At 47.8% G+C, this 22,599-nt stretch overlaps 2 protein-coding genes across 2 annotated transcripts in view; one reads left to right on the plus strand and one right to left on the minus strand.

The window, feature by feature from the left end:
- Positions 1–15,837, plus strand: part of ccdc174 (coiled-coil domain containing 174) — a 46,084-nt gene extending 30,247 nt beyond the window's left edge. The window contains exons 8-11 of the mRNA XM_043708529.2: positions 10,505–10,599; positions 12,953–13,106; positions 14,658–14,813; positions 15,476–15,837. Coding sequence (XP_043564464.2) covers positions 10,505–10,599; positions 12,953–13,106; positions 14,658–14,813; positions 15,476–15,756 — 686 coding nt within the window. The 3' untranslated portion in view covers positions 15,757–15,837. The remainder of the gene's footprint in view (positions 1–10,504; positions 10,600–12,952; positions 13,107–14,657; positions 14,814–15,475) is intronic.
- A 360-nt stretch (positions 15,838–16,197) lies between these two features.
- Positions 16,198–22,599, minus strand: part of LOC122559158 (cullin-associated NEDD8-dissociated protein 1-like) — a 40,578-nt gene continuing 34,176 nt past the window's right edge. The window contains exons 12-14 of the mRNA XM_087994508.1: positions 21,754–21,918; positions 21,222–21,329; positions 16,198–18,680 (exon numbers count right to left, since the gene is read on the minus strand). Of these exons, the coding sequence (XP_087850634.1) occupies positions 18,453–18,680; positions 21,222–21,329; positions 21,754–21,918 (501 nt within the window). The 3' untranslated portion in view covers positions 16,198–18,452. The remainder of the gene's footprint in view (positions 18,681–21,221; positions 21,330–21,753; positions 21,919–22,599) is intronic.

Below are 22,599 nucleotides of genomic sequence, written 5' to 3' on the forward strand. Positions count from 1 at the left end.
ATTGACTGCTAACAGATTGTGTGCCTTTTGAACAAAATAGAATGTATCTGCAAATACAAATTCACCCCATAGATGTGTGTGAGTGTGTGTGTATGTATGTGCGTGTGTGAGAGAGAGAGTGTGTGTGTGTGTGTTGGGGACGGGGGTAGAGTGAGTGTGTGTGTGTGTGTTGGGGACGGGGGTAGAGTGATAGAGTGTGTGTGTGTTGGGGAGGGGGGTACAGTGAGAGTGTGTGTGTGTGTGTTGGGGGTTAGAGTGGGAGTGTGTGTGTGTGTTGGGGAGGGGGTTAGAGTGAGAGTGTGTGTGTGCGTGTTTTGGGGAGGGGGTAGAGTGAGAGAGTGTGTGTGTGTTGGGGGTTAGAGTGAGAGTGTATGTGTGTGTGTTGGGGGTTAGAGTGAGTGTGTGTGTGTTTGGGAGGGGGTTAGAGTGAGAGTGTGTGTGTGTTGGGGACGGGGGTAGAGTGAGTGTGTGTGTGTGTTGGGGAGGGGGGTAGAGCGAGAGTGTGTGTGTGTATTGGGGAAGGGGGTAGAGTGAGAGAATATGTGTGTGTTGGGGAGGGGGTTACAGTGAGAGTGTGTGTGTGTGTTGGGGAGGGGGTTAGAGAGTGTGTGTGTGTTGGGGAGGGGGTTAGAGTGAGTGTGTGTGTTGGGGAGGGGGTTAGAGTGAGTGTGTGTGTTGGGGAGGGGGTTAGAGTGAGTGTGTGTGTTGGGGAGGGGGTTAGAGTGTGTGTGTGTGTTGGGGAGGGGGTTAGAGTGAGTGTGTGTGTTGGGGAGGGGGTTAGAGTGAGTGTGTGTGTTGGGGAGGGGGTTAGAGTGAGTGTGTGTGTTGGGGAGGGGGTTAGAGTGAGTGTGTGTGTTGGGGAGGGGGTTAGAGTGAGTGTGTGTGTTGGGGAGGGGGTTAGAGTGAGTGTGTGTGTTGGGGAGGGGGTTAGAGTGAGTGTGTGTGTTGGGGAGGGGGTTAGAGTGAGTGTGTGTGTTGGGGAGGGGGTTAGAGTGAGTGTGTGTCTTGGGGAGGGGGTTAGAGTGAGTGTGTGTGTTGGGGAGGGGGTTAGAGTGAGTGTGTGTGTTGGGGAGGGGGTTAGAGTGAGTGTGTGTCTTGGGGAGGGGGTTAGAGTGAGTGTGTGTGTTGGGGAGGGGGTTAGAGTGAGTGTGTGTGTTGGGGAGGGGGTTAGAGTGAGTGTGTGTGTTGGGGAGGGGGTTAGAGTGAATGTGTGTGTTGGGGAGGGGGTTAGAGTGAGTGTGTGTGTTGGGGAGGGGGTTAGAGTGAATGTGTGTGTTGGGGAGGGGGTTAGAGTGTGCGTGTGTGTTGGGGAGGGGGTTAGAGTGAGAGTGTGCGTGTGTGTTGGGGAGGGGGTTAGAGTGAGAGTGTGCGTGTGTGTTGGGGAGGGGGTTAGAGTGAGAGTGTGCGTGTGTGTTGGGGAGGGGGCTAGAGTGAGAGTGTGCGTGTGTGTTGGGGAGGGGGTTAGAGTGAGAGTGTGCGTGTGTGTTGGGGAGGGGGTTAGAGTGAGAGTGTGCGTGTGTGTTGGGGAGGGGGTTAGAGTGAGAGTGTGCGTGTGTGTTGGGGAGGGGGTTAGAGTGAGAGTGTGCGTGTGTGTTGGGGAGGGGGTTAGAGTGAGAGTGTGCGTGTGTGTTGGGGAGGGGGTTAGAGTGAGAGTGTGCGTGTGTGTTGGGGAGGGGGTTAGTGTGAGAGTGTGCGTGTGTGTTGGGGAGGGGGTTAGAGTGAGAGTGCGCGTGTGTGTTGGGGAGGGGGTTAGAGTGAGAGTGCGCGTGTGTGTTGGGGAGGGGGTTAGAGTGAGAGTGCGCGTGTGTGTTGGGGAGGGGGTTAGAGTGGGAGTGTGTGTGTCGTGTGAGTGTGTGTGCGCGTGTTTTGGGGAGGGGGGGTAGAGTGAGAGAGTGTGTGTGTTGGGGGTTAGAGTGAGAGTGTGTGTGTGTGTGTCGTGTGAGTGTGTGTGCGCGTGTTTTGGGGAGGGGATAGAGTGAGAGTGTGTGAGAGTGTGCGTGTGTGTTGGGGAGGGGGTTAGAGTGAGAGTGTGCGTGTGTGTTGGGGAGGGGGTTAGAGTGAGAGTGTGCGTGTGTGTTGGGGAGGGGGTTAAAGTGAGAGTGCGCGTGTGTGTTGGGGAGGGGGTTAGAGTGGGAGTGTGCGTGTGTGTTGGGGAGGGGGTTAGAGTGGGAGTGTGCGTGTGTGTTGGGGAGGGGGTTAGAGTGAGAGTGTGTGTGCGCGTGTTTTGGGGAGGGGGGTAGAGTGAGAGAGTGTGTGTGTTGGGGGTTAGAGTGAGAGTGTGTGTGTGTGTGTCGTGTGAGTGTGTGTGCGCGTGTTTTGGGGAGGGGGTAGAGTGAGAGTGTGTGAGAGAGTGTGTGTGTGTGTTGGGGAGGGGGGTAGAGTGAGAGAGTGTGTGTGTGTTGGGGGTTAGAGTGAGAGTGTATGTGTGTGTTGGGGAGGGGGTTAGAGTGAGAGTGTGTGTGTTGGGGACGGGGGTAGAGTGAGTGTGTGTTGGGGAGGGGGGTAGAGTGAGAGTGTGTGTGTGTATTGGGGAAGGGGGTAGAGTGAGTGTGTGTGTGTTGGGGAGGGGGTTACAGTGAGAGTGTGTGTGTGTATTGGGGAGGGGGTTAGAGTGAGTGTGTGTGTGTTGGGGAGGGGGTTAGTGTGTGTGTGTTGGGGAGGGGGTTAGTGTGTGTGTGTTGCGGAGGGGGTTAGTGTGTGTGTGTTGGGGAGGGGGTTAGAGTGAGTGTGTGTGTTGGGGAGGGGGTTAGAGTGAGTGTGTGTATTGGGGAGGGGGTTAGAGTGAGTGTGTGTGTTGGGGAGGGGGTTAGAGTGAGTGTGTGTGTTGGGGAGGGGGTTAGAGTGAGTGTGTGTGTTGGGGAGGGGGTTAGAGTGAGTGTGTGTGTTGGGGAGGGGGTTAGAGTGAGTGTGTGTGTTGGGGAGGGGGTTAGAGTGAGTGTGTGTGTTGGGGAGGGGGTTAGAGTGAGTGTGTGTGTTGGGGAGGGGGTTAGAGTGAGTGTGTGTGTTGGGGAGGGGGTTAGAGTGAGTGTGTGTGTTGGGGAGGGGGTTAGAGTGAGTGTGTGTGTTGGGGAGGGGGTTAGAGTGAGTGTGTGTGTTGGGGAGGGGGTTAGAGTGAGTGTGTGTGTTGGGGAGGGGGTTAGAGTGAGTGTGTGTGTTGGGGAGGGGGTTAGAGTGAGTGTGTGTGTTGGGGAGGGGGTTAGAGTGAGTGTGTGTGTTGGGGAGGGGGTTAGAGTGAGTGTGTGTGTTGGGGAGGGGGTTAGAGTGAGTGTGTGTGTTGGGGAGGGGGTTAGAGTGAGTGTGTGTGTTGGGGAGGGGGTTAGAGTGAGTGTGTGTGTTGGGGAGGGGGTTAGAGTGAGTGTGTGTGTTGGGGAGGGGGTTAGAGTGAGTGTGTGTGTTGGGGAGGGGGTTAGAGTGAGTGTGTGTGTTGGGGAGGGGGTGAGAGTGAGTGTGTGTGTTGGGGAGGGGGTGAGAGTGAGTGTGTGTGTTGGGGAGGGGGTTAGAGTGAGTGTGTGTGTTGGGGAGGGGGTTAGAGTGAGTGTGTGTGTTGGGGAGGGGGTTAGAGTGAGTGTGTGTGTTGGGGAGGGGGTTAGAGTGAGTGTGTGTGTTGGGGAGGGGGTTAGAGTGAGTGTGTGTGTTGGGGAGGGGGTTAGAGTGAGTGTGTGTGTTGGGGAGGGGGTTAGAGTGTGCGTGTGTGTTGGGGAGGGGGTTAGAGTGAGTGTGTGTGTTGGGGAGGGGGTTAGAGTGAGAATGTGCGTGTGTGTTGGGGAGGAGGGTAGAGTGAGAGTGTGCGTGTGTGTTGGGGAGGAGGGTAGAGTGAGTGTGTGTGTTGGGGAGGGAGGTAGAGTGAAAGTGCGTGTGTGTTGGGGAGGGGGGTAGAGTGAGAGTGTGCGTGTGTGTTGGGGAGGAGGGTAGAGTGAGAGTGTGCGTGTGTGTTGGGGAGGAGGGTAGAGTGAGTGTGTGTGTTGGGGAGGGAGGTAGAGTGAAAGTGCGTGTGTCTTGGGGAGGGGGGTAGAGTGAGTGTGTGTTGGGGAGGGAGGTAGAGTGAAAGTGCGTGTGTGTTGGGGAGGGGGGTAGAGTGAGAGTGTGCGTGTGTGTTGGGGAGGAGGGTAGAGTGAGTGTGTGTGTTGGGGAGGGAGGTAGAGTGAAAGTGCGTGTGTGTTGGGGAGGAGGGTAGAGTGAGAGTGTGCGTGTGTGTTGGGGAGGAGGGTAGGGTGAGTGTGTGTGTTGGGGAGGGAGGTAGAGTGAAAGTGCGTGTGTGTTGGGGAGGGGGGTAGAGTGAGAGTGTGCGTGTGTGTTGGGGAGGAGGGTAGAGTGAGTGTGTGTGTTGGGGAGGGAGGTAGAGTGAAAGTGCGTGTGTCTTGGGGAGGGGGGTAGAGTGAGTGTGTGTGTTGGGGAGGGAGGTAGAGTGAAAGTGCGTGTGTGTTGGGGAGGGGGGTAGAGTGAGAGTGTGCGTGTGTGTTGGGGAGGAGGGTAGAGTGAGTGTGTGTGTTGGGGAGGGAGGTAGAGTGAAAGTGCGTGTGTGTTGGGGAGGAGGGTAGAGTGAGAGTGTGCGTGTGTGTTGGGGAGGAGGGTAGGGTGAGTGTGTGTGTTGGGGAGGGAGGTAGAGTGAAAGTGCGTGTGTGTTGGGGAGGAGGGTAGAGTGAGAGTGTGCGTGTGTGTTGGGGAGGAGGGTAGAGTGAATGTGTGTGTTGGGGAGGGGGTTAGAGTGTGCGTGTGTGTTGGGGAGGGGGTTAGAGTGAGAGTGTGCGTGTGTGTTGGGGAGGGGGTTAGAGTGAGAGTGTGCGTGTGTGTTGGGGAGGGGGTTAGAGTGAGAGTGTGCGTGTGTGTTGGGGAGGGGGCTAGAGTGAGAGTGTGCGTGTGTGTTGGGGAGGGGGTTAGAGTGAGAGTGTGCGTGTGTGTTGGGGAGGGGGTTAGAGTGAGAGTGTGCGTGTGTGTTGGGGAGGGGGTTAGAGTGAGAGTGTGCGTGTGTGTTGGGGAGGGGGTTAGAGTGAGAGTGTGCGTGTGTGTTGGGGAGGGGGTTAGAGTGAGAGTGTGCGTGTGTGTTGGGGAGGGGGTTAGAGTGAGAGTGTGCGTGTGTGTTGGGGAGGGGGTTAGTGTGAGAGTGTGCGTGTGTGTTGGGGAGGGGGTTAGAGTGAGAGTGCGCGTGTGTGTTGGGGAGGGGGTTAGAGTGAGAGTGCGCGTGTGTGTTGGGGAGGGGGTTAGAGTGAGAGTGCGCGTGTGTGTTGGGGAGGGGGTTAGAGTGGGAGTGTGTGTGTCGTGTGAGTGTGTGTGCGCGTGTTTTGGGGAGGGGGGGTAGAGTGAGAGAGTGTGTGTGTTGGGGGTTAGAGTGAGAGTGTGTGTGTGTGTGTGTCGTGTGAGTGTGTGTGCGCGTGTTTTGGGGAGGGGATAGAGTGAGAGTGTGTGAGAGAGTGTGTGTGTGTTGGGGAGGGGGTTAGAGTGAGAGTGTGCGTGTGTGTTGGGGAGGGGGTTAGAGTGAGAGTGTGCGTGTGTGTTGGGGAGGGGGTTAGAGTGGGAGTGTGCGTGTGTGTTGGGGAGGGGGTTAGAGTGGGAGTGTGCGTGTGTGTTGGGGAGGGGGTTAGAGTGAGAGTGTGTGTGCGCGTGTTTTGGGGAGGGGGGTAGAGTGAGAGAGTGTGTGTGTTGGGGGTTAGAGTGAGAGTGTGTGTGTGTGTGTCGTGTGAGTGTGTGTGCGCGTGTTTTGGGGAGGGGGTAGAGTGAGAGTGTGTGAGAGAGTGTGTGTGTGTGTTGGGGAGGGGGGTAGAGTGAGAGAGTGTGTGTGTGTTGGGGGTTAGAGTGAGAGTGTATGTGTGTGTTGGGGAGGGGGTTAGAGTGAGAGTGTGTGTGTTGGGGACGGGGGTAGAGTGAGTGTGTGTTGGGGAGGGGGGTAGAGTGAGAGTGTGTGTGTGTATTGGGGAAGGGGGTAGAGTGAGTGTGTGTGTGTTGGGGAGGGGGTTACAGTGAGAGTGTGTGTGTGTATTGGGGAGGGGGTTAGAGTGAGTGTGTGTGTGTTGGGGAGGGGGTTAGTGTGTGTGTGTTGGGGAGGGGGTTAGTGTGTGTGTGTTGCGGAGGGGGTTAGTGTGTGTGTGTTGGGGAGGGGGTTAGAGTGAGTGTGTGTGTTGGGGAGGGGGTTAGAGTGAGTGTGTGTATTGGGGAGGGGGTTAGAGTGAGTGTGTGTGTTGGGGAGGGGGTTAGAGTGAGTGTGTGTGTTGGGGAGGGGGTTAGAGTGAGTGTGTGTGTTGGGGAGGGGGTTAGAGTGAGTGTGTGTGTTGGGGAGGGGGTTAGTGAGTGTGTGTGTTGGGGAGGGGGTTAGAGTGAGTGTGTGTGTTGGGGAGGGGGTTAGAGTGAGTGTGTGTGTTGGGGAGGGGGTTAGAGTGAGTGTGTGTGTTGGGGAGGGGGTTAGAGTGAGTGTGTGTGTTGGGGAGGGGGTTAGAGTGAGTGTGTGTGTTGGGGAGGGGGTTAGAGTGAGTGTGTGTGTTGGGGAGGGGGTTAGAGTGAGTGTGTGTGTTGGGGAGGGGGTTAGAGTGAGTGTGTGTGTTGGGGAGGGGGTTAGAGTGAGTGTGTGTGTTGGGGAGGGGGTTAGAGTGAGTGTGTGTGTTGGGGAGGGGGTTAGAGTGAGTGTGTGTGTTGGGGAGGGGGTTAGAGTGAGTGTGTGTGTTGGGGAGGGGGTTAGAGTGAGTGTGTGTGTTGGGGAGGGGGTTAGAGTGAGTGTGTGTGTTGGGGAGGGGGTTAGAGTGAGTGTGTGTGTTGGGGAGGGGGTTAGAGTGAGTGTGTGTGTTGGGGAGGGGGTTAGAGTGAGTGTGTGTGTTGGGGAGGGGGTTAGAGTGAGTGTGTGTGTTGGGGAGGGGGTTAGAGTGAGTGTGTGTGTTGGGGAGGGGGTTAGAGTGAGTGTGTGTGTTGGGGAGGGGGTTAGAGTGAGTGTGTGTGTTGGGGAGGGGGTTAGAGTGAGTGTGTGTGTTGGGGAGGGGGTTAGAGTGAGTGTGTGTGTTGGGGAGGGGGTTAGAGTGAGTGTGTGTGTTGGGGAGGGGGTTAGAGTGAGTGTGTGTGTTGGGGAGGGGGTTAGAGTGTGCGTGTGTGTTGGGGAGGGGGTTAGAGTGAGTGTGTGTGTTGGGGAGGGGGTTAGAGTGAGTGTGTGTGTTGGGGAGGGAGGTAGAGTGAAAGTGCGTGTGTGTTGGGGAGGGGGGTAGAGTGAGAGTGTGCGTGTGTGTTGGGGAGGAGGGTAGAGTGAGTGTGTGTGTTGGGGAGGGAGGTAGAGTGAGAGTGTGCGTGTGTGTTGGGGAGGAGGGTAGAGTGAGTGTGTGTGTTGGGGAGGGAGGTAGAGTGAAAGTGCGTGTGTCTTGGGGAGGGGGGTAGAGTGAGTGTGTGTTGGGGAGGGAGGTAGAGTGAAAGTGCGTGTGTGTTGGGGAGGGGGGTAGAGTGAGAGTGTGCGTGTGTGTTGGGGAGGAGGGTAGAGTGAGTGTGTGTGTTGGGGAGGGAGGTAGAGTGAAAGTGCGTGTGTGTTGGGGAGGAGGGTAGAGTGAGAGTGTGCGTGTGTGTTGGGGAGGAGGGTAGGGTGAGTGTGTGTGTTGGGGAGGGAGGTAGAGTGAAAGTGCGTGTGTGTTGGGGAGGGGTTAGAGTGAGAGTGTGCGTGTGTGTTGGGGAGGAGGGTAGAGTGAGTGTGTGTGTTGGGGAGGGAGGTAGAGTGAAAGTGCGTGTGTCTTGGGGAGGGGGGTAGAGTGAGTGTGTGTGTTGGGGAGGGAGGTAGAGTGAAAGTGCGTGTGTGTTGGGGAGGGGGGTAGAGTGAGAGTGTGCGTGTGTGTTGGGGAGGAGGGTAGAGTGAGTGTGTGTGTTGGGGAGGGAGGTAGAGTGAAAGTGCGTGTGTGTTGGGGAGGGGGGTAGAGTGAGAGTGTGCGTGTGTGTTGGGGAGGAGGGTAGAGTGAGTGTGTGTGTTGGGGAGGGAGGTAGAGTGAAAGTGCGTGTGTGTTGGGGAGGGGGGTAGAGTGAAAGTGCGTGTGTGTTGGGGAGGAGGGTAGGGTGAGTGTGTGTGTTGGGGAGGGAGGTAGAGTGAAAGTGCGTGTGTGTTGGGGAGGGGGGTAGAGTGAGAGTGTGCGTGTGTGTTGGGGAGGAGGGTAGGGTGAGTGTGTGTGTTGGGGAGGGAGGTAGAGTGAAAGTGCGTGTGTGTTGGGGAGGGGGGTAGAGTGAGAGTGTGCGTGTGTGTTGGGGAGGAGGGTAGAGTGAGTGTGTGTGTTGGGGAGGGAGGTAGAGTGAAAGTGCGTGTGTGTTGGGGAGGGGGGTAGAGTGAAAGTGCGTGTGTGTTGGGGAGGAGGGTAGGGTGAGTGTGTGTGTTGGGGAGGGAGGTAGAGTGAAAGTGCGTGTGTGTTGGGGAGGGGGGTAGAGTGAGAGTGTGCGTGTGTGTTGGGGAGGAGGGTAGAGTGAGTGTGTGTGTTGGGGAGGGAGGTAGAGTGAAAGTGCGTGTGTGTTGGGGAGGAGGGTAGAGTGAGAGTGTGCGTGTGTGTTGGGGAGGAGGGTAGAGTGAGTGTGTGTGTTGGGGAGGGAGGTAGAGTGAAAGTGCGTGTGTGTTGGGGAGGAGGGTAGGGTGAGAGTGTGCGTGTGTGTTGGGGAGGGGGGTAGAGTGAGAGTGTGCGTGTGTGTTGGGGAGGGGGTTAGAGTGTGTGTGTGTGTGTTGGGGGTTAGAGTGAGTGTGTGTGTTTGTGTGTGTGTGTGTTGGGTAGGGGGGTAGGTTGAGTGAGTGTGTGTGTGTGTGTGTTGGGGAGGGGGGTAGAGTGAGAGAGAGAGTGTGTGTACGTGCAGAATTGTATTTGCAGATACATTTTACTTTGTTCAAAAAATGCACAATCTGTAGGCAGTCATTCCATGTGACATTTTATAAATTCCTACTTTGGAAATAGAACCAGTCTGACTCCAGTTGTGGATACAGACAGACTCTAACCTCACACCTTTAATGCATTGTCTGAGCTGAGCGGTCATCTTTTGTTACAAAATCTTAAGTTATCTTGGGAATGTGACTGGAAAGGTGTTCTGAGATTTACACATTAATGAACCGAAACCTGCAACCCATTCTAAAAGATGAAAGACTTCACATCAGTCTAGGTTTGTTCAATATATCCTCTCAGTTGCATGATCCCGAGATCTTTTGCTATAAATTCTGTGTCTTATGATCCTGTTCCACAGCTACACGATGAAGGAGCAGCGCTCCGAAAGCTAGTGCTTCCAAATAAACCTGTTGGACTATAACCTGGTGTTGTGCGATTTTTAACTTTGCTGTGGTTCTGTTCGCCGAGCTGGAAGTTTTTGTTGCAAACGTTTCGTCCCCTGTCTAGGTGACATCCTCAGTGCTTGGGAGCCTCCTGCGAAGCGCTTCTGTGGTGTAACTTTGTCCACCCCAGTCCAACACTGGCACCTCCCATGTTAGGGTTAGATTGTCACATGCAGGATCTATTGTCAGGCATTTCCCCATCGCTCCTAATTTTATTGTCCTTTTCTCTGTGATTGGTACTTATAGTTAAAAAGGTTTCAATTGTCTCCCAAAATCCGCCTTTCTTGTTATGTGAAACTACAATGTCTGGATGACAATTGACCTGGGAAAACCTGTCAAAAGCTGGAGCAAGATAGGTCCCACTGTCTCCTGGTTAAAGTCGAATTCAAGAGGCTGCCCTTGCAATTCGGCCTTCAGCCCTTTCAGTTTGATGTCTCGTCGGGTCACTGCTCAAATTCCTTCCTGCTTTAGCCAGTTCCAAAGTTCATGGCTGGTGCAATGGCTGGAGAGCTGCAGTAAAAGCAGTTAGTTGCTCTGCCAAATTTCCCTGGTCCCTGATAATTTCATCTTTCCCGAATGTCTGCTATCTTTGGCCATTAAGCCTAGAGCCTGAATTCCAAGATTGCTTTTTCTAAGCGGTTTCGCATCCCATTTTCCATCCAATAAATGTGGTCACGCTCTGTCATTAACCTTGAGCAAGATGGGAACTACACACAGCCTACTGACGAGTCGTATTCACTCCCCGATTCTCCCCTGCCCTGCATCCCGTGGTAGTTAATGTAAGAGCATCAGATAGTTCACACAGTTCTTTCATTTAGAGTCACAAAGATGGTACGGCATGGAAACGGGCTAACTCCTCGGATGCTGCCTGAACTACTGTGCTTTTGCAGCACCACTCTAATCCAGAGCATGGAAACCGACCCTATGGTCCATGCCAACCAGATATTCTACATTAATCTAGTCCCATTTTCTAGCATTTGGCCCATATCCCTCTAGATCCACGAGAAGAGCCTGAAAAGTAAATGTAACTTTGGAAACCTGTTTCTCCTAGTTAAAGGCGAAAAAGTTGTACAGTGTACTGTTTGCAGCTAGAGTTTGCATCATTAGGGCAACATTTACCCAAAAGAGATGTGGCAATGGATTGATGGCCCAATCTGTCACCAGAAATGTGAGTCTGAAGTGTATGGAGAAACTAATCTTGAAGGTTGCTCACTACTAAAGCTATTCTGACGGGATGACCTGACTGTGTTACAGAGGCCCGAGAGCTGGGTGTAGGTTATTTTGCCTTTGCTCGTGATGAAAGTGCCAGGAAGAAGCAGATCGAAACACTTGACATGCTGAGAGAACAGGTACGTTCACATTAAGCAGTTACATCAAGGACACTGAGCACTCTCATTTGCTCACCACCAGCACAGTGACAGTGGTGTGTATACCATCTACAAGGTGCAGTGCAGCAGCTTTCAAACTTGCAACCAATAGCATCTGGAAGGACAAAGGCAGTAGATACATGGGCACACCACCCACTTTGCTTCCTTTCCGAGTGACTTACCAAGCTGACTCAAATATATCATCATTCATTCACTCCACTTCACTGACTCTCAATCCAAAAAGCTATCTAAAAGCTACCTGTGGCTATCCCTGCAGCACTTGGTGGGCAGTGATTCCAGAAGGCAGCCTTCCCACTGCCTTCTCAAAGATAGTTAAAAAAATGAGCAGTGACACCACGTCCTTTGACTGAATTTCATATAAAAGGGCTAGCTAAGGATATGATTAGCTGAGCCATACAGTCCTGGTGCACTGGGCTTGTCAGGGATCTGTGAACATCAGATTGTACTATAAGAGGAGTGTTGCAAGAAGGTAGAGGTGACTACTGTGAAAATTGTGACTTACAAGAATGGTTTGGGTGGATGGGACAAATCAGCAAAGAGTAGGGGAAGGCATATGTTGGATGTAAGCCGCACAATGCCCCATGGATTCATAACGCAAGAGCTGGGAGCAAGAATAGACCATTCAGCCCCTCAAGCCTACTCCGTCACGCAAAACGATCGTGGCTGATCTCATCTCTGCCTCAACTCCACTGTCCTCCAACTCCACTGACCTCCCTGCTCTCCATAACCCTTCAACCCATTGCGCATCAATTTGTCCAGCTCCTGCTTAAATTTACTCAGTGTCCCAGCATCCACTGCACTCTTGGGTAGTAAATCCCATAGATTCGTGACCCTTTGAGAGAAGCAATGTTACAGTACCTTGCTTCCAGGTATATAAGTGACTTGGGTACATTCACAGGAAGGGGTGATGTCAATTTGGGCAGACAACTGAGGGTTACTTCAGAAAAATATTTACTAATTAACTAAGTAGGATATTCAGGGCCGCAAAAGATTTTCAGGAGAAGTCCTGAAATGAAGTGAGCCCTAAATGAACAGAAGGCAGCATAGATCTTAGTGAGCAGATACCTAGATCTTAAAAGATGGAAGTGCAGGTAAAAGCAGCCATGAAATTGACAGAGTACCAAATAGTAATCTATGCTCTTTATCATTTTAATGCAATTTTATTGAATATTAAAAGGTCATACATTTATACAAGATATGAGTGATGCTGAAGTTGGAGCACTGTTATAGAAAGAATGTTAAAGTCATGCCGAAGGTAGAGTGAACATTTTGATGGAAGTTCTGGGTTAACTTGCCAATCTGTGCTGGAATATTTAGGTTACTGCGAGCCTCATGACCTTTAAGTCAAGGAGAGGACATTCTAACCCAGGTCTGATTATTGTCAGTTCAGCACGTAGTGGAAAGCAAGCATATGTGGGTGTTAGGTGAGAGTAATTCCAAGCTCAACAGACACAGGGCAAGTTAGCTATCTACATGAAGATATGATTTGGTAGAAGCACTGTTCTGTTTTAAAGTATGGTAGACTATATAAGACTCGAGTATGTTACAGAACTGTTTCACTAAAGGCCTGTGATCCATCATGGCAATTTGGATCAAATCTTCTAAAAAAATTAAATCAAAAGCCAGTATTAGGAGAAGTGACCATGAAAGATTGTCTTTTTACATTAGGGAAGCATGTTATCCCTATCTGGTGTGGTCCTGCACCAACGTGAATGACTTTTAACTGTGCTCTGCAAGTCACTTTTTGATGAGTTTGATAAGGGTACTTGTGAATGGTTTTTGAGTTGTGTGGGAACTATAATTATATTTCAATTGACTTCATCAGAAAAAAAAGGATTAGAAACTGAGAAATAAAATTTCCTGAAGCATAGTTGGACTTATCTAGATGAGATGGGCTCAAAGTTGCTCAGCTGGCCACTGTCTGACCAAACCAGAATAGTGGGGTTTTTTTCATTATTGAAACTTAATCATAAATTTGGGGAAAATAAATGGGGACACCATGCAACTGAGTACAATAATGGACTCTAACCATATTAAAGAAACTGATCAGCGCACCAGCTGAAGAGTGTAAGCTGCTTTTGTCTTTTCCATTCCTGTGAAGGACTGCTACTTCACATTCTACCTTGTGGTATTTGAGGTCAGCAGTAAGGATTATGACAGGTTCTGCCTTATAGAGAAGCTGTTGTTCCCAAGGGGAGGTGAGGGTGTGAAGGACCAGGACATGGCAGTATCGCTCAAGTGCTCTAATGAGCTGTTTTGTTGCTTACAAACTCCAATGAGTTTCGTGGTGGCTGAGCTTTGCTTTCTATTGCAGACAATGGATCAAAGAACCAAACGAGAGAAACTGAAAGAGAAGCGCAAAGCCATGTTGAGTGCTCGCTTGGCGAAGGTTCGTCTGAGGAAGATGAAGAAACTGCAAGGTGATGGGATTGAAGATACTGTGGAGCTGCCAGAGCAGAATGAAACAGGTGTGAGCAAACATTTTGTTTGGGCAAGGCCCAGGAAATGGGACAAGTGGAAGATTGCTGGAACACAAACAAAAATTTCCATCTTTAATTTGTATATACCAATTCCTTATTGTCTGCAGACAATAGGAGCATGGACTTAAGAGTCATAGAGATGTGCAGCACAAAGAGACCCTTCAGTCCAACTCATCTATGCTGACCAGATATCCAAAACTAATCTACACCCATTTGCTCCATATCCCTCTTAAACCCTTCCTATTCATATATCCTCCAGATGCCTTTTAAATGTTGTAATTGTACCAGTCTCCACCACTTTCTCTGGCTGAAATACTTGAATTCAAACAGCAAAGGCAATAGCTGTGCAGATTCACAGCTTTGTCAGACAGCAGTGTAGTTGTCTTTTCTCTCACTGACCATGTTGTCTCTGCCTTGGCCTGTCTTCCTCCTTTTTAGAGTGCTGTTGTTTTGATCTTTTCTCCCTAAAGTTCCAAAACAATGCAACAGCCATTACTGCTCCTGGAATTAGAGGAAATCAGCTCCAAAACATAACATACCTCAAAATAAAGCCAGCTCTTACAGCCACAATTTGTTTTCCTCTCCTCCAGCTTGGAATACACTCTTTTTTTTCCCCCCCTAAGAATGACAATAAAAGGGGACCACACGATCAGATCAGATGAGTCAAATGGGGAGAAGGGTCTGAGGCTGACCTCTCAAATCTATTGATAGATAATGAGTGAGTGTACACAGCACAATGTAGCCCCATACTGTGGGAGGTTTGCTGTAGCAATCCCTAGGGAGAATACATTTTCCCTTTATTACTCCACAAGCAAAATCTGGAAGTGTGGATGCTTGGTGTTCCTCTCTTGCAATCTGCAAGTGAGCCTCTTTTCACTGGCAATTAGTACGTTGTCAGATACTTGTAGAACTAGTTGGTAAATGGTGCAGGAATTAGGGAGAAAAATTTACATTGCTAAAACTTAATTTTTAAATTGAAATTCAAACATACAGCTTAGAATTTAGAAACATCCTGAAGCTTATGTTCATCTAATGATACAAAATCTCTCAGGTATTAGACGGTGTAAAAATAGCTAGTATCCATCAATGAGTTGCTGATTACATACTGCAATAAAATTACAAAGTTATTTCTAATTATATTTCAGCTGCCTTACTTACAACCATGTTTTCAAATGGAATTTCCTTTCTTACATATATTAGCCCAGAATCCTTCAGTCGTGGTCAGTTACTCAATGGGAAGTTATTCAAGTGACAGTTGGGGGTGACTTGTCATTCTGATCTTTGTCCTCTCTTTCGTCCCCCTGACACATTTGGACGTAACGGAGAAAGGGTCAGTTCGGTGTTGCTTTCCTGTGTGAAATTCTGCATAATATTGTTCAGCCCCACAGGATGTATGTTTTAAAAGATGTACCTGAAGGGCTGAAAAGGTTTGTTGCAGAACAGTAAGAATAGAGAATGTAAAGGCCAAATGGCAGGTCTGACAGTGTAAATCCTGATTACAATACTCATGTCCTGCATGTGATCTCTTTTCATGCACAGATGATGATACTGAGGCATCGATCTCCATGCCAGTACAACCAAGTGTAACACAGATTGAAGTGACCTCTACAAAGAATAAGGTGGAGGTCATTACACAGGAGCGGAAGGACACAAAACCTGGTGTGCCACACATCCGGGAATGGGACAAAGGGAAAGGTAACTAGATTGGTGTCTGATGAAGAGAGACTTGGTTATCTTCCTCTATCAGAAATTGCAGGAGTTTAAATTGTTGTTCTTTAAAGATCAGTGTTAGAGGGTAATAGGGAATCATCACTCTGATTTTCTGGCTTCTCATTTTATGAAATTGCTAGCTGATGGGTAAGCATGGACCAATTCAGAACAAGATAAGTATGCACGTAGTAAGGAGGATATCAAGAGGCTTCAGGGCAACTTAAGACAAGTCGAGTTGCAATACAAGTATGATAAATGTGAAGTTGTTCACTTTTTGGTGGATGGCAGAATGTAATGTAAATAGTAACAGATTGGGAAATGCTGATGCACAAGGACACCTTGGTTTACCAAGGACTCTTGGTAAACTGGTTACTGAAAGCAAGTGCAACATGCAGTTAGGAAGGGGTTTCTTTACTTAAAGGGTGGCGAACCTGTGGAACGCCAAGGAGGCAAAGTCACAGAATATTTAAAATGTCAATGATCTTTCTTGAAGACATCAAGGGGGATGGGGACAAAATAAGTGAAGGCATGAAGAGGATCAGCCACGATCATATTGAAGGGCCAAATAGCCTAGTCCTAGTTTCTATAACCATTTTCAGGATGATTAACATTTAACTGATCATATGTTTTACATTAAATCATTCCAGAGCTACTGTTTGGACATTGGTCTGGGAATCGGCCGGATCCCAGGGATGAAAGGCTACCAGAGTTTGCACCACCTTCGGAGTATTATAGTGGTCTGAAGAAGACAAGTAACTATAGAGACTGGCAGAAGGGACAACCCAGATATTCCTACCAGCAACCTCAGCCTGATGAGGGACAGCAGTATACAAATGTGGGAAAGTCACAAGCCAATTTGGAACAGAATCAGTCAGCAAGAATCAGCTCCCTGGAGGATATGCTGGCTTATTACAAACATTCAACCTAAGGCCTGCTGAACAAACTAGAGCCTGTACCCTTAACCTGGCTGTCAAAACTTGCAGATCAGATTAAAATCTTTTCCATGCTGTATTGATTGCTTTTGTTAAAGTTATCAGTCACTTCACAATTTTCAAATTATGGGACTTCTCTGGACTGGAACATTCAGCCACATCTCATTACTAAATGCTGGCTCAAGGCTGTCAAATTTCTGTCTGGCTTTCTAAATGTCAGAAATGATGCTGGTATCAAAGAGTGTACCCCTGAGGACCTGGTTTATCTTTGACATTCATGGCTACCAGCAGAAAATAAATATTGCCATACTGACCCGCTTACCTTGAGCCATTTTATTACCCTTCACTGATGCAGTGTTTTAAACAGGTTGGCTCCAGCAGAGTGATCATCCAGGTCAGAGGCACATGCAACATATGACAGCAATGCACACAAAGGACCCTGTGCTTCAACCTTTATTTTTATAATACCACTTGCTCCAAAATATTCTTGAACTTTATTAATATAACACTCCATATTGACAATTGCCTTTGACTTTTTTTAAAAACTGGAGAAGTTGCAGATAAGTCACTATAATTGTTTTCTGTGGCAGTTTTCCAGTGCACTTTGTATCTGATCAGGTTCAAAAAAAATTTATAGCTTGCAAAGTCATCTTTTGAGCTTAGAGATCCAAGATATCACCAGACAGATTTAGTGACACTTGATCTAAACCAATGCTTGATGAGCAGCCAATACTTCAACTGGGTAAAAGATCAAACATCCAATGTCAAATAAACTGCCAACACAATTCAGTACATGTGACAGCTGCCATAGTATTAGTATAGTGACACTAGATGCCAGTAGCACATTTGATAACTAGTGGGTGATATATTTACAAGCTGTGCTGGAGACATCTAGGTGTTCATCATCACTACATCCAATCCCTCCCAGTTTTGTTAAACTCTAAATCGAATACTGACAAGTACCTGAAAATTTACATGAGGATCCTAGGTAGGCTACTTCACCTCCGATCCCAGGTCTAACAGTGCATTTCAGTGAATGGACTTTGTCCAATTGACTGAAGTTATTTCTTAAGCTTAAACATAGAGCAAGATGCAATAGCCAAAATAGCTGTGCCGGAGAAGAGTATGCACATGCTTTAAGTGTAGTCTGTATTGGCACTGAGTGAAGTTCAATGCAGATGATTAGGATGGCGGAGAACATCAATCAGCAGTTCACAATGTCAAATTAATGAACTGCTCCCACAAAGTAAAACGAAATGCTTTGAAACCAATTTATTTTCCTCAAATGGTGGAATCTGTAAGAATTAAATCTCACCTAATAGCGATAAGCACATTTCGGTTCAAATAATCCTTACCAGGAAGTGGGAAAAAAGGTCCCTGACTTTTAAGTGGGACACCTCAATGATCAGGGATTAAGAGGCAGGTTTGTGGAAGGAAACAGTAGTGAGCACCGCCCAATGGAACATACTACACCTGAGCACCAAGGTTCATTTCTCCCAGGCCAACATCTAGTTACATATGTCTTCAAATTCACCTCATCCTCTATTAAAATCAAAAATGAGAATACACCTCAGAGCATGAAAATAGTTTTGTTTGGGATAAGGAATGCAAACAGATGAGAAAATCTATACATCCATTCCTTAAATATATTTTCCCAGTGGTAAATACATGGCTGGAAAAGTATGAGAGATTATAAATGGCCTAGATACCTTCAATTACCTTTAAATGACCAAGACAGAGAGAAACAAACTGTGGAACCTGGTGACAGTATATGTTGCTGTGTAGCAACACTAACACATGGGCTCAAACTGGGGCCATATGGATAATTGGATAAATCTTGCACTAACATCCCAGGAAAATCCATGGTAGTAGTACACTCAGCTCCAAGTGCCTGAAAGCACTCAGGATTTCCTAAGTGACCAAAGACACCAAAAAAAAAATTATCCATACAGAACAGCAACAGTCAAGTTGCATGTTAGATGGACTACTGTCACTGCACTTAGTTATTGTTACTCAAGGTCAGTTACAAATTAATATGATTCTTGTTCTATCATCTCGTTTTATTCACATTATACTTTTTTTCCCCTCACCCACACTCCATTTGTCTTCCTACAGTCAGTCTTGTCCTGTCTTTAAAATGTGAACATCCTTTGGTGCAGACAGTCCAATACTTGGACCTTTTAGGTTGTAGAATCGACTTGCTATCCAGTGGGAGATCATGCACTGATAGTTTTGAAATTCTTCTTTGGTTAGGGCCATAAGGTCACCAACTTTATTCTGTGGCTCATGTGGCAATTACTTGAGCGATGCTACATAAGACCATACAATCTCTCTCTTTCCTTCCCTTCCCTTCCCCACCGCGTACACACTGCGCAGCCTTCTTTCTTCCTAAAGGGACAGGGGTGAGAAGCAAATCTGAGTACAACCATCAGTCACCCTTGAGATCCCCAACATTCTACTACAGTAGCTGGGTGATGGGTAGAGGGGATACTATACGGACCATTTAGAGAGCATTAATATCCTTGAAACAAAAGTCATGCAAAGGCAACACAGACAGCCAAACCACAATATCAGCCATTATGCTGATAGGGGCTGCAACAGAAAAAATCCAAATGGCAAGATATAAATAATATTTCACACAGGAGTTAGTTATGAAGCCAAAGCATCTTTAGATCCTTTTGGTTTGTATGTTTTAGCTGAAGTCCATTGTCTCTGTACTACTCGCCGATATGTTGTCTTTCTGGATGCTTTCGAAAATAGCTGCCATCTCAGGGTTAGACCGAATCTGGGACTGGAACTCTGCCATCAGTGCACTCTTCTCAGCCTCTGGGATAGTCAGTAAGGCTGCTACTGCTCTCATCGCTGAGCGCTTCAGCTCATCTTGTTTCTCAAATTCCTGTTTCACTGAGTTAGCCTTTACCTGCAAGAGGACATAACACAGCATGAGACCCTTCCCTCTCAGGAGGCCCCTGGTAAATGTGGGCTTAACAATATGCAGAAATGCAGCCAAACAGAAGTCAAATCGAGGTCATATCAAACTTATACAAGCCACTGGTTAGGCTACAGTTGAACATAATTCCAGTTTTGTTCCACTTTCCTTTGGGAAAGACTTCAAGGAAGTGAGAGATGCAAAGGAAATGAGACTAAACACTGTCGTCAAGAGACATATCAACCATAATTGTTTTTCACAACAACCAGTGTCTGAATGAGGAGCAGTGCCTTCATCCAGAGAGTGGTGAACCTGTGGAATTCATTACTAGAGAAAGTGGAGGTCAAAACATTGAATTTTTTCCAAGGAGTTCAATATAGTTCTTCGGTCTAAATGGATCAAAGGGTACGGGGGAGGAGTGATCATACTGGATGGTGGAGCAGGCCCGAGGGCTTGATAACCTACCCTTGCCCTTGTATGTATCTGGGGCTTGCTCACGTGACTGAAAAGGAATATTAGCCCTCAATATTGAGATGACAGGTGACACTTTGGACAAAGAGGGCACAATTGAGAGAATGGAAGAGAGTCCACATAGCAAGATACTTGAAGTTGTTTATGTAGGAGTTACAGTCAATTGGCTCATAGTAAATCTTGGTTCTGAACTTGGGAGGTCTGTAAGAAGAATCATATTGGACTTGAAATGTTAACACTTCCACAAACACTGCCAGACCTGCTGAGTTTCCCGAGCAGTTCTGATTTTTAAATTCATACATATTTATTGATAAGTTTATCTTCAGAAAGAGAGACCAAAAAGTTGAGAAAGTGAAGAGTAGGAGAAAGATCATGTAAAGTCAAGGAAATGGTGAAAATTGGGAGTGAAGCTGATTGAATTTTCCAGTTCAGATCGAAAGCTAGAAGCATTCCCTTCACTAAACTGGATACTCTATGACGAGGTAGGAGGGGGGACCTGATCGAATGAAACAACTCCAATAGCTGTTCCTATACAGATTCATACATCACCCATCATAAAAGATGTGAGTAAAATTAAAGAACAAATTGCTCAAAAAAACAAACAAGTTCAGCCAAGATGGAGCAAAGTGGTGGTGGATGGGACTGGGTGGGGAAGCAGTGGAGAGATTTACCAGATAACCCTGGTGGGGCCAGGAGTATAAGCAGGATTGAGCATCGGAGATAGTTAGGGACAGGTGGCCAAGGACTAAGCAAGAGCAGAGAAAATAAAGATGTGATGAAACAAAACAAATTTGGAGAGAAAGCGGAGTTTATGTAAAGTCCAGTCACAGTTCTTCAAAATTGCAGGAAAAAACAGGCTTAAATAGTCTATTGGGCAGTGTTTTCTGTGGATCTTAGGAGAGCACAAGTAATAGGCTGTAATGGGTTGAGGAACAATGAGAAGGGAGTTCTCGGAAGGTGGTGAAAATGAAGGTTTGGCAAACAGTAACTTGAGAATCATTATCCAATAAGAGGTAGGAGTTGATGGCAAGAGTGGACTCGCCCTTGCAGATGTTATCATTGAATTACAGCTGATGAGTCAAGAAGTGGAAATGTATGGAAAACAGTGAGAGAGGAACAACAAGATTTTTGAACTGGCTTCACTTTGGACAATCACCTTTTGTGTACATTGCAATAAAAGAGGAAAATGTAGAATTAAGAAAGGGGATTCAGCACATTTACCACACCCTCTACTTCCTTTCTCTGACCGTCTAACCTGGGTGGGAGGGAGGGAGGGAGAGGAGAGCAGTTTATGAAGATTCAAATCCATCAAGATGTTGGTAGCCAATTATTCACATGGACATTACATTATTCCTTTGCAGCAATTAACTAACTTTCTGACCCCCGATGCTTCCGTACTGTTTACATGGCACAAGTCAGAATAGTCTCCACCCATAGGTGCAAATTACTGTAGACTCTGGAATCTATCCTGAAAACAACAAATGCTGGAGATCACAGCCAGTCAGACAGCATCCATAGAGAGAGGGCAAGCTGACATGGAGTCCAGATGACTCTTTACCAAAATGTTTGCTTGCTCGCTCTCCATGGACAGTGTGACCCACTGGGATCTCTAGCATTTGCTGTTTCCAATAGTCTCCACCCCACCTTGATGAGGGCAGCTCTAAACTCCCAAGGACAAAGCAACTCACTTGACTGGGCCCTCATCCATCATTTTCAACAGCTTCTCCCTCCACCATCGACAAGCCAGCAATGGGTACCATCTATAAGATGCACTGCAGCAAGGCCCCTCCAACAGATCAAGGATCACAAACACAGGACCATCACCACTTACAGCTTCCCTCCCACCCCACACCATCCTGACTAATATAACACTTTTCTGGTCAATAACCTGTGGCACCAGTCTTATTGCATTGTGTGCACTTAAAATGATATATGCTGCAGTGGTTCAAGGTGGGTGCTCACAACACCCTTCAAAGGTTAGTTGGGTGGGGGGGGGGGGGGGAAGAAACATTGGCCTTGTCAGCAATACGTTACTGCCATGATAAAAATTGAAGAACTCACCTTAGTAGTGCAGGTTGCACGCAGGGGTTCCACCAACCTGTCTAACCTCTGAAGCACTGCACTGGGGGTAACGGTTGATAACCGTGCTAACATGATGAAAGTCAGCATCTGCAAAACAGGGGAGAAGAGCAGAGCTACTTTAGAAGGGATGAGAAACAGACATTCACATCAGTGGGTCATGCAGGACTGAGATATGGACTGTGGAGTCAGAGCAGTCAGTCAGTCAGGCTGGCTGCACTTGCATATCTGCTATTCCAGTACAAACTCAGCAGAGAACAAAAGAGACCTCTTTAATGGGTGGTGTTCTAAGAATTCTAAGATGAATATCTTGTCGTCTTGAATCAGTTCATTTTGAACAAGTTACCTGAATATGGACCACAATTCTGCCCACTCAACTGCCACACATCCCTAGCCCCCATCTAGCCATCACTGAGCAGACTCGGCCCTGATCCCTGCCCACCTGTTACCATGACACGGCCCACTGCCCTGCCCACCCACACAGGAGTACACATTAATGGATAATCGCATTCACCTTGATATCATAGTGATCCTTTAATCCATCTTCCACGTGGTTGAGAAATTCAAAAATGTCCAGCCTATCAAGGCAGCTATCCAGCAGAGTATACATGCATTCAAAAGCAGCTTTCCGAATGTCAAGCCCATCATCGACCGTGTGCTTGAAAGGTCCCATTTCTACCTGGGGAAGAAACCGAGATCAGTCAGGAAATCGCTGGTACAAAAGTAATGGAAGGGCTAACATGGCAAGTGTCAAAATTAGTGGGACACTATAATAGTAAACAAATCTACATTTTATTACTGACTACTCCTAATAAAGTTAATAGTTTGGAAATAATACAAAAGGTGCAACATTTACAAAATTAAATTACCACAAACTTAAACGTGGAAAAATTACACACATGACTGGATTTGTGCCCATTGGTGATAGGGCCTTGGGATATAATGTACAAATTCAAAATCAAGGACAGAATAGAAACACCAATCATGTCTCTGTTACACTGCCCAGGGATTAACTATGCTGATAACAGTGGGAAAGTAGAAGTGATTCAACTGAGTAATTTTTCAACCTCTTCCCAATACCATATTGATTAGCCATCAGGAGCGACTCTGAACGTAGAACAGCACAGCACATGCCCTTCAGCCCTTAATGTTGTGCCAGTCTTTTATCCAACTCTAAGATCAGACTAACCTACATACCCTTCATTGTATTAACTTCCATGTGTCTATCCAAGAGTCGCTTAAATATCCCTAATGTCTCTGACTACTACCACTGCTGACAGTGCATTCCACACACCCACCACTCTCTGTGTAAAGAACCTACCTCTGACATCTCCCTTAAACCTTCCTCCAATCGCCTTCA

The sequence above is a fragment of the Chiloscyllium plagiosum genome, unplaced genomic scaffold (genome assembly GCF_037043375.1).
Source record: "Chiloscyllium plagiosum isolate Xiang-an unplaced genomic scaffold, Cpla_swu_hap1 HiC_scaffold_14, whole genome shotgun sequence".
NCBI classification, from domain to species: Eukaryota; Metazoa; Chordata; class Chondrichthyes; order Orectolobiformes; family Hemiscylliidae; genus Chiloscyllium; species Chiloscyllium plagiosum.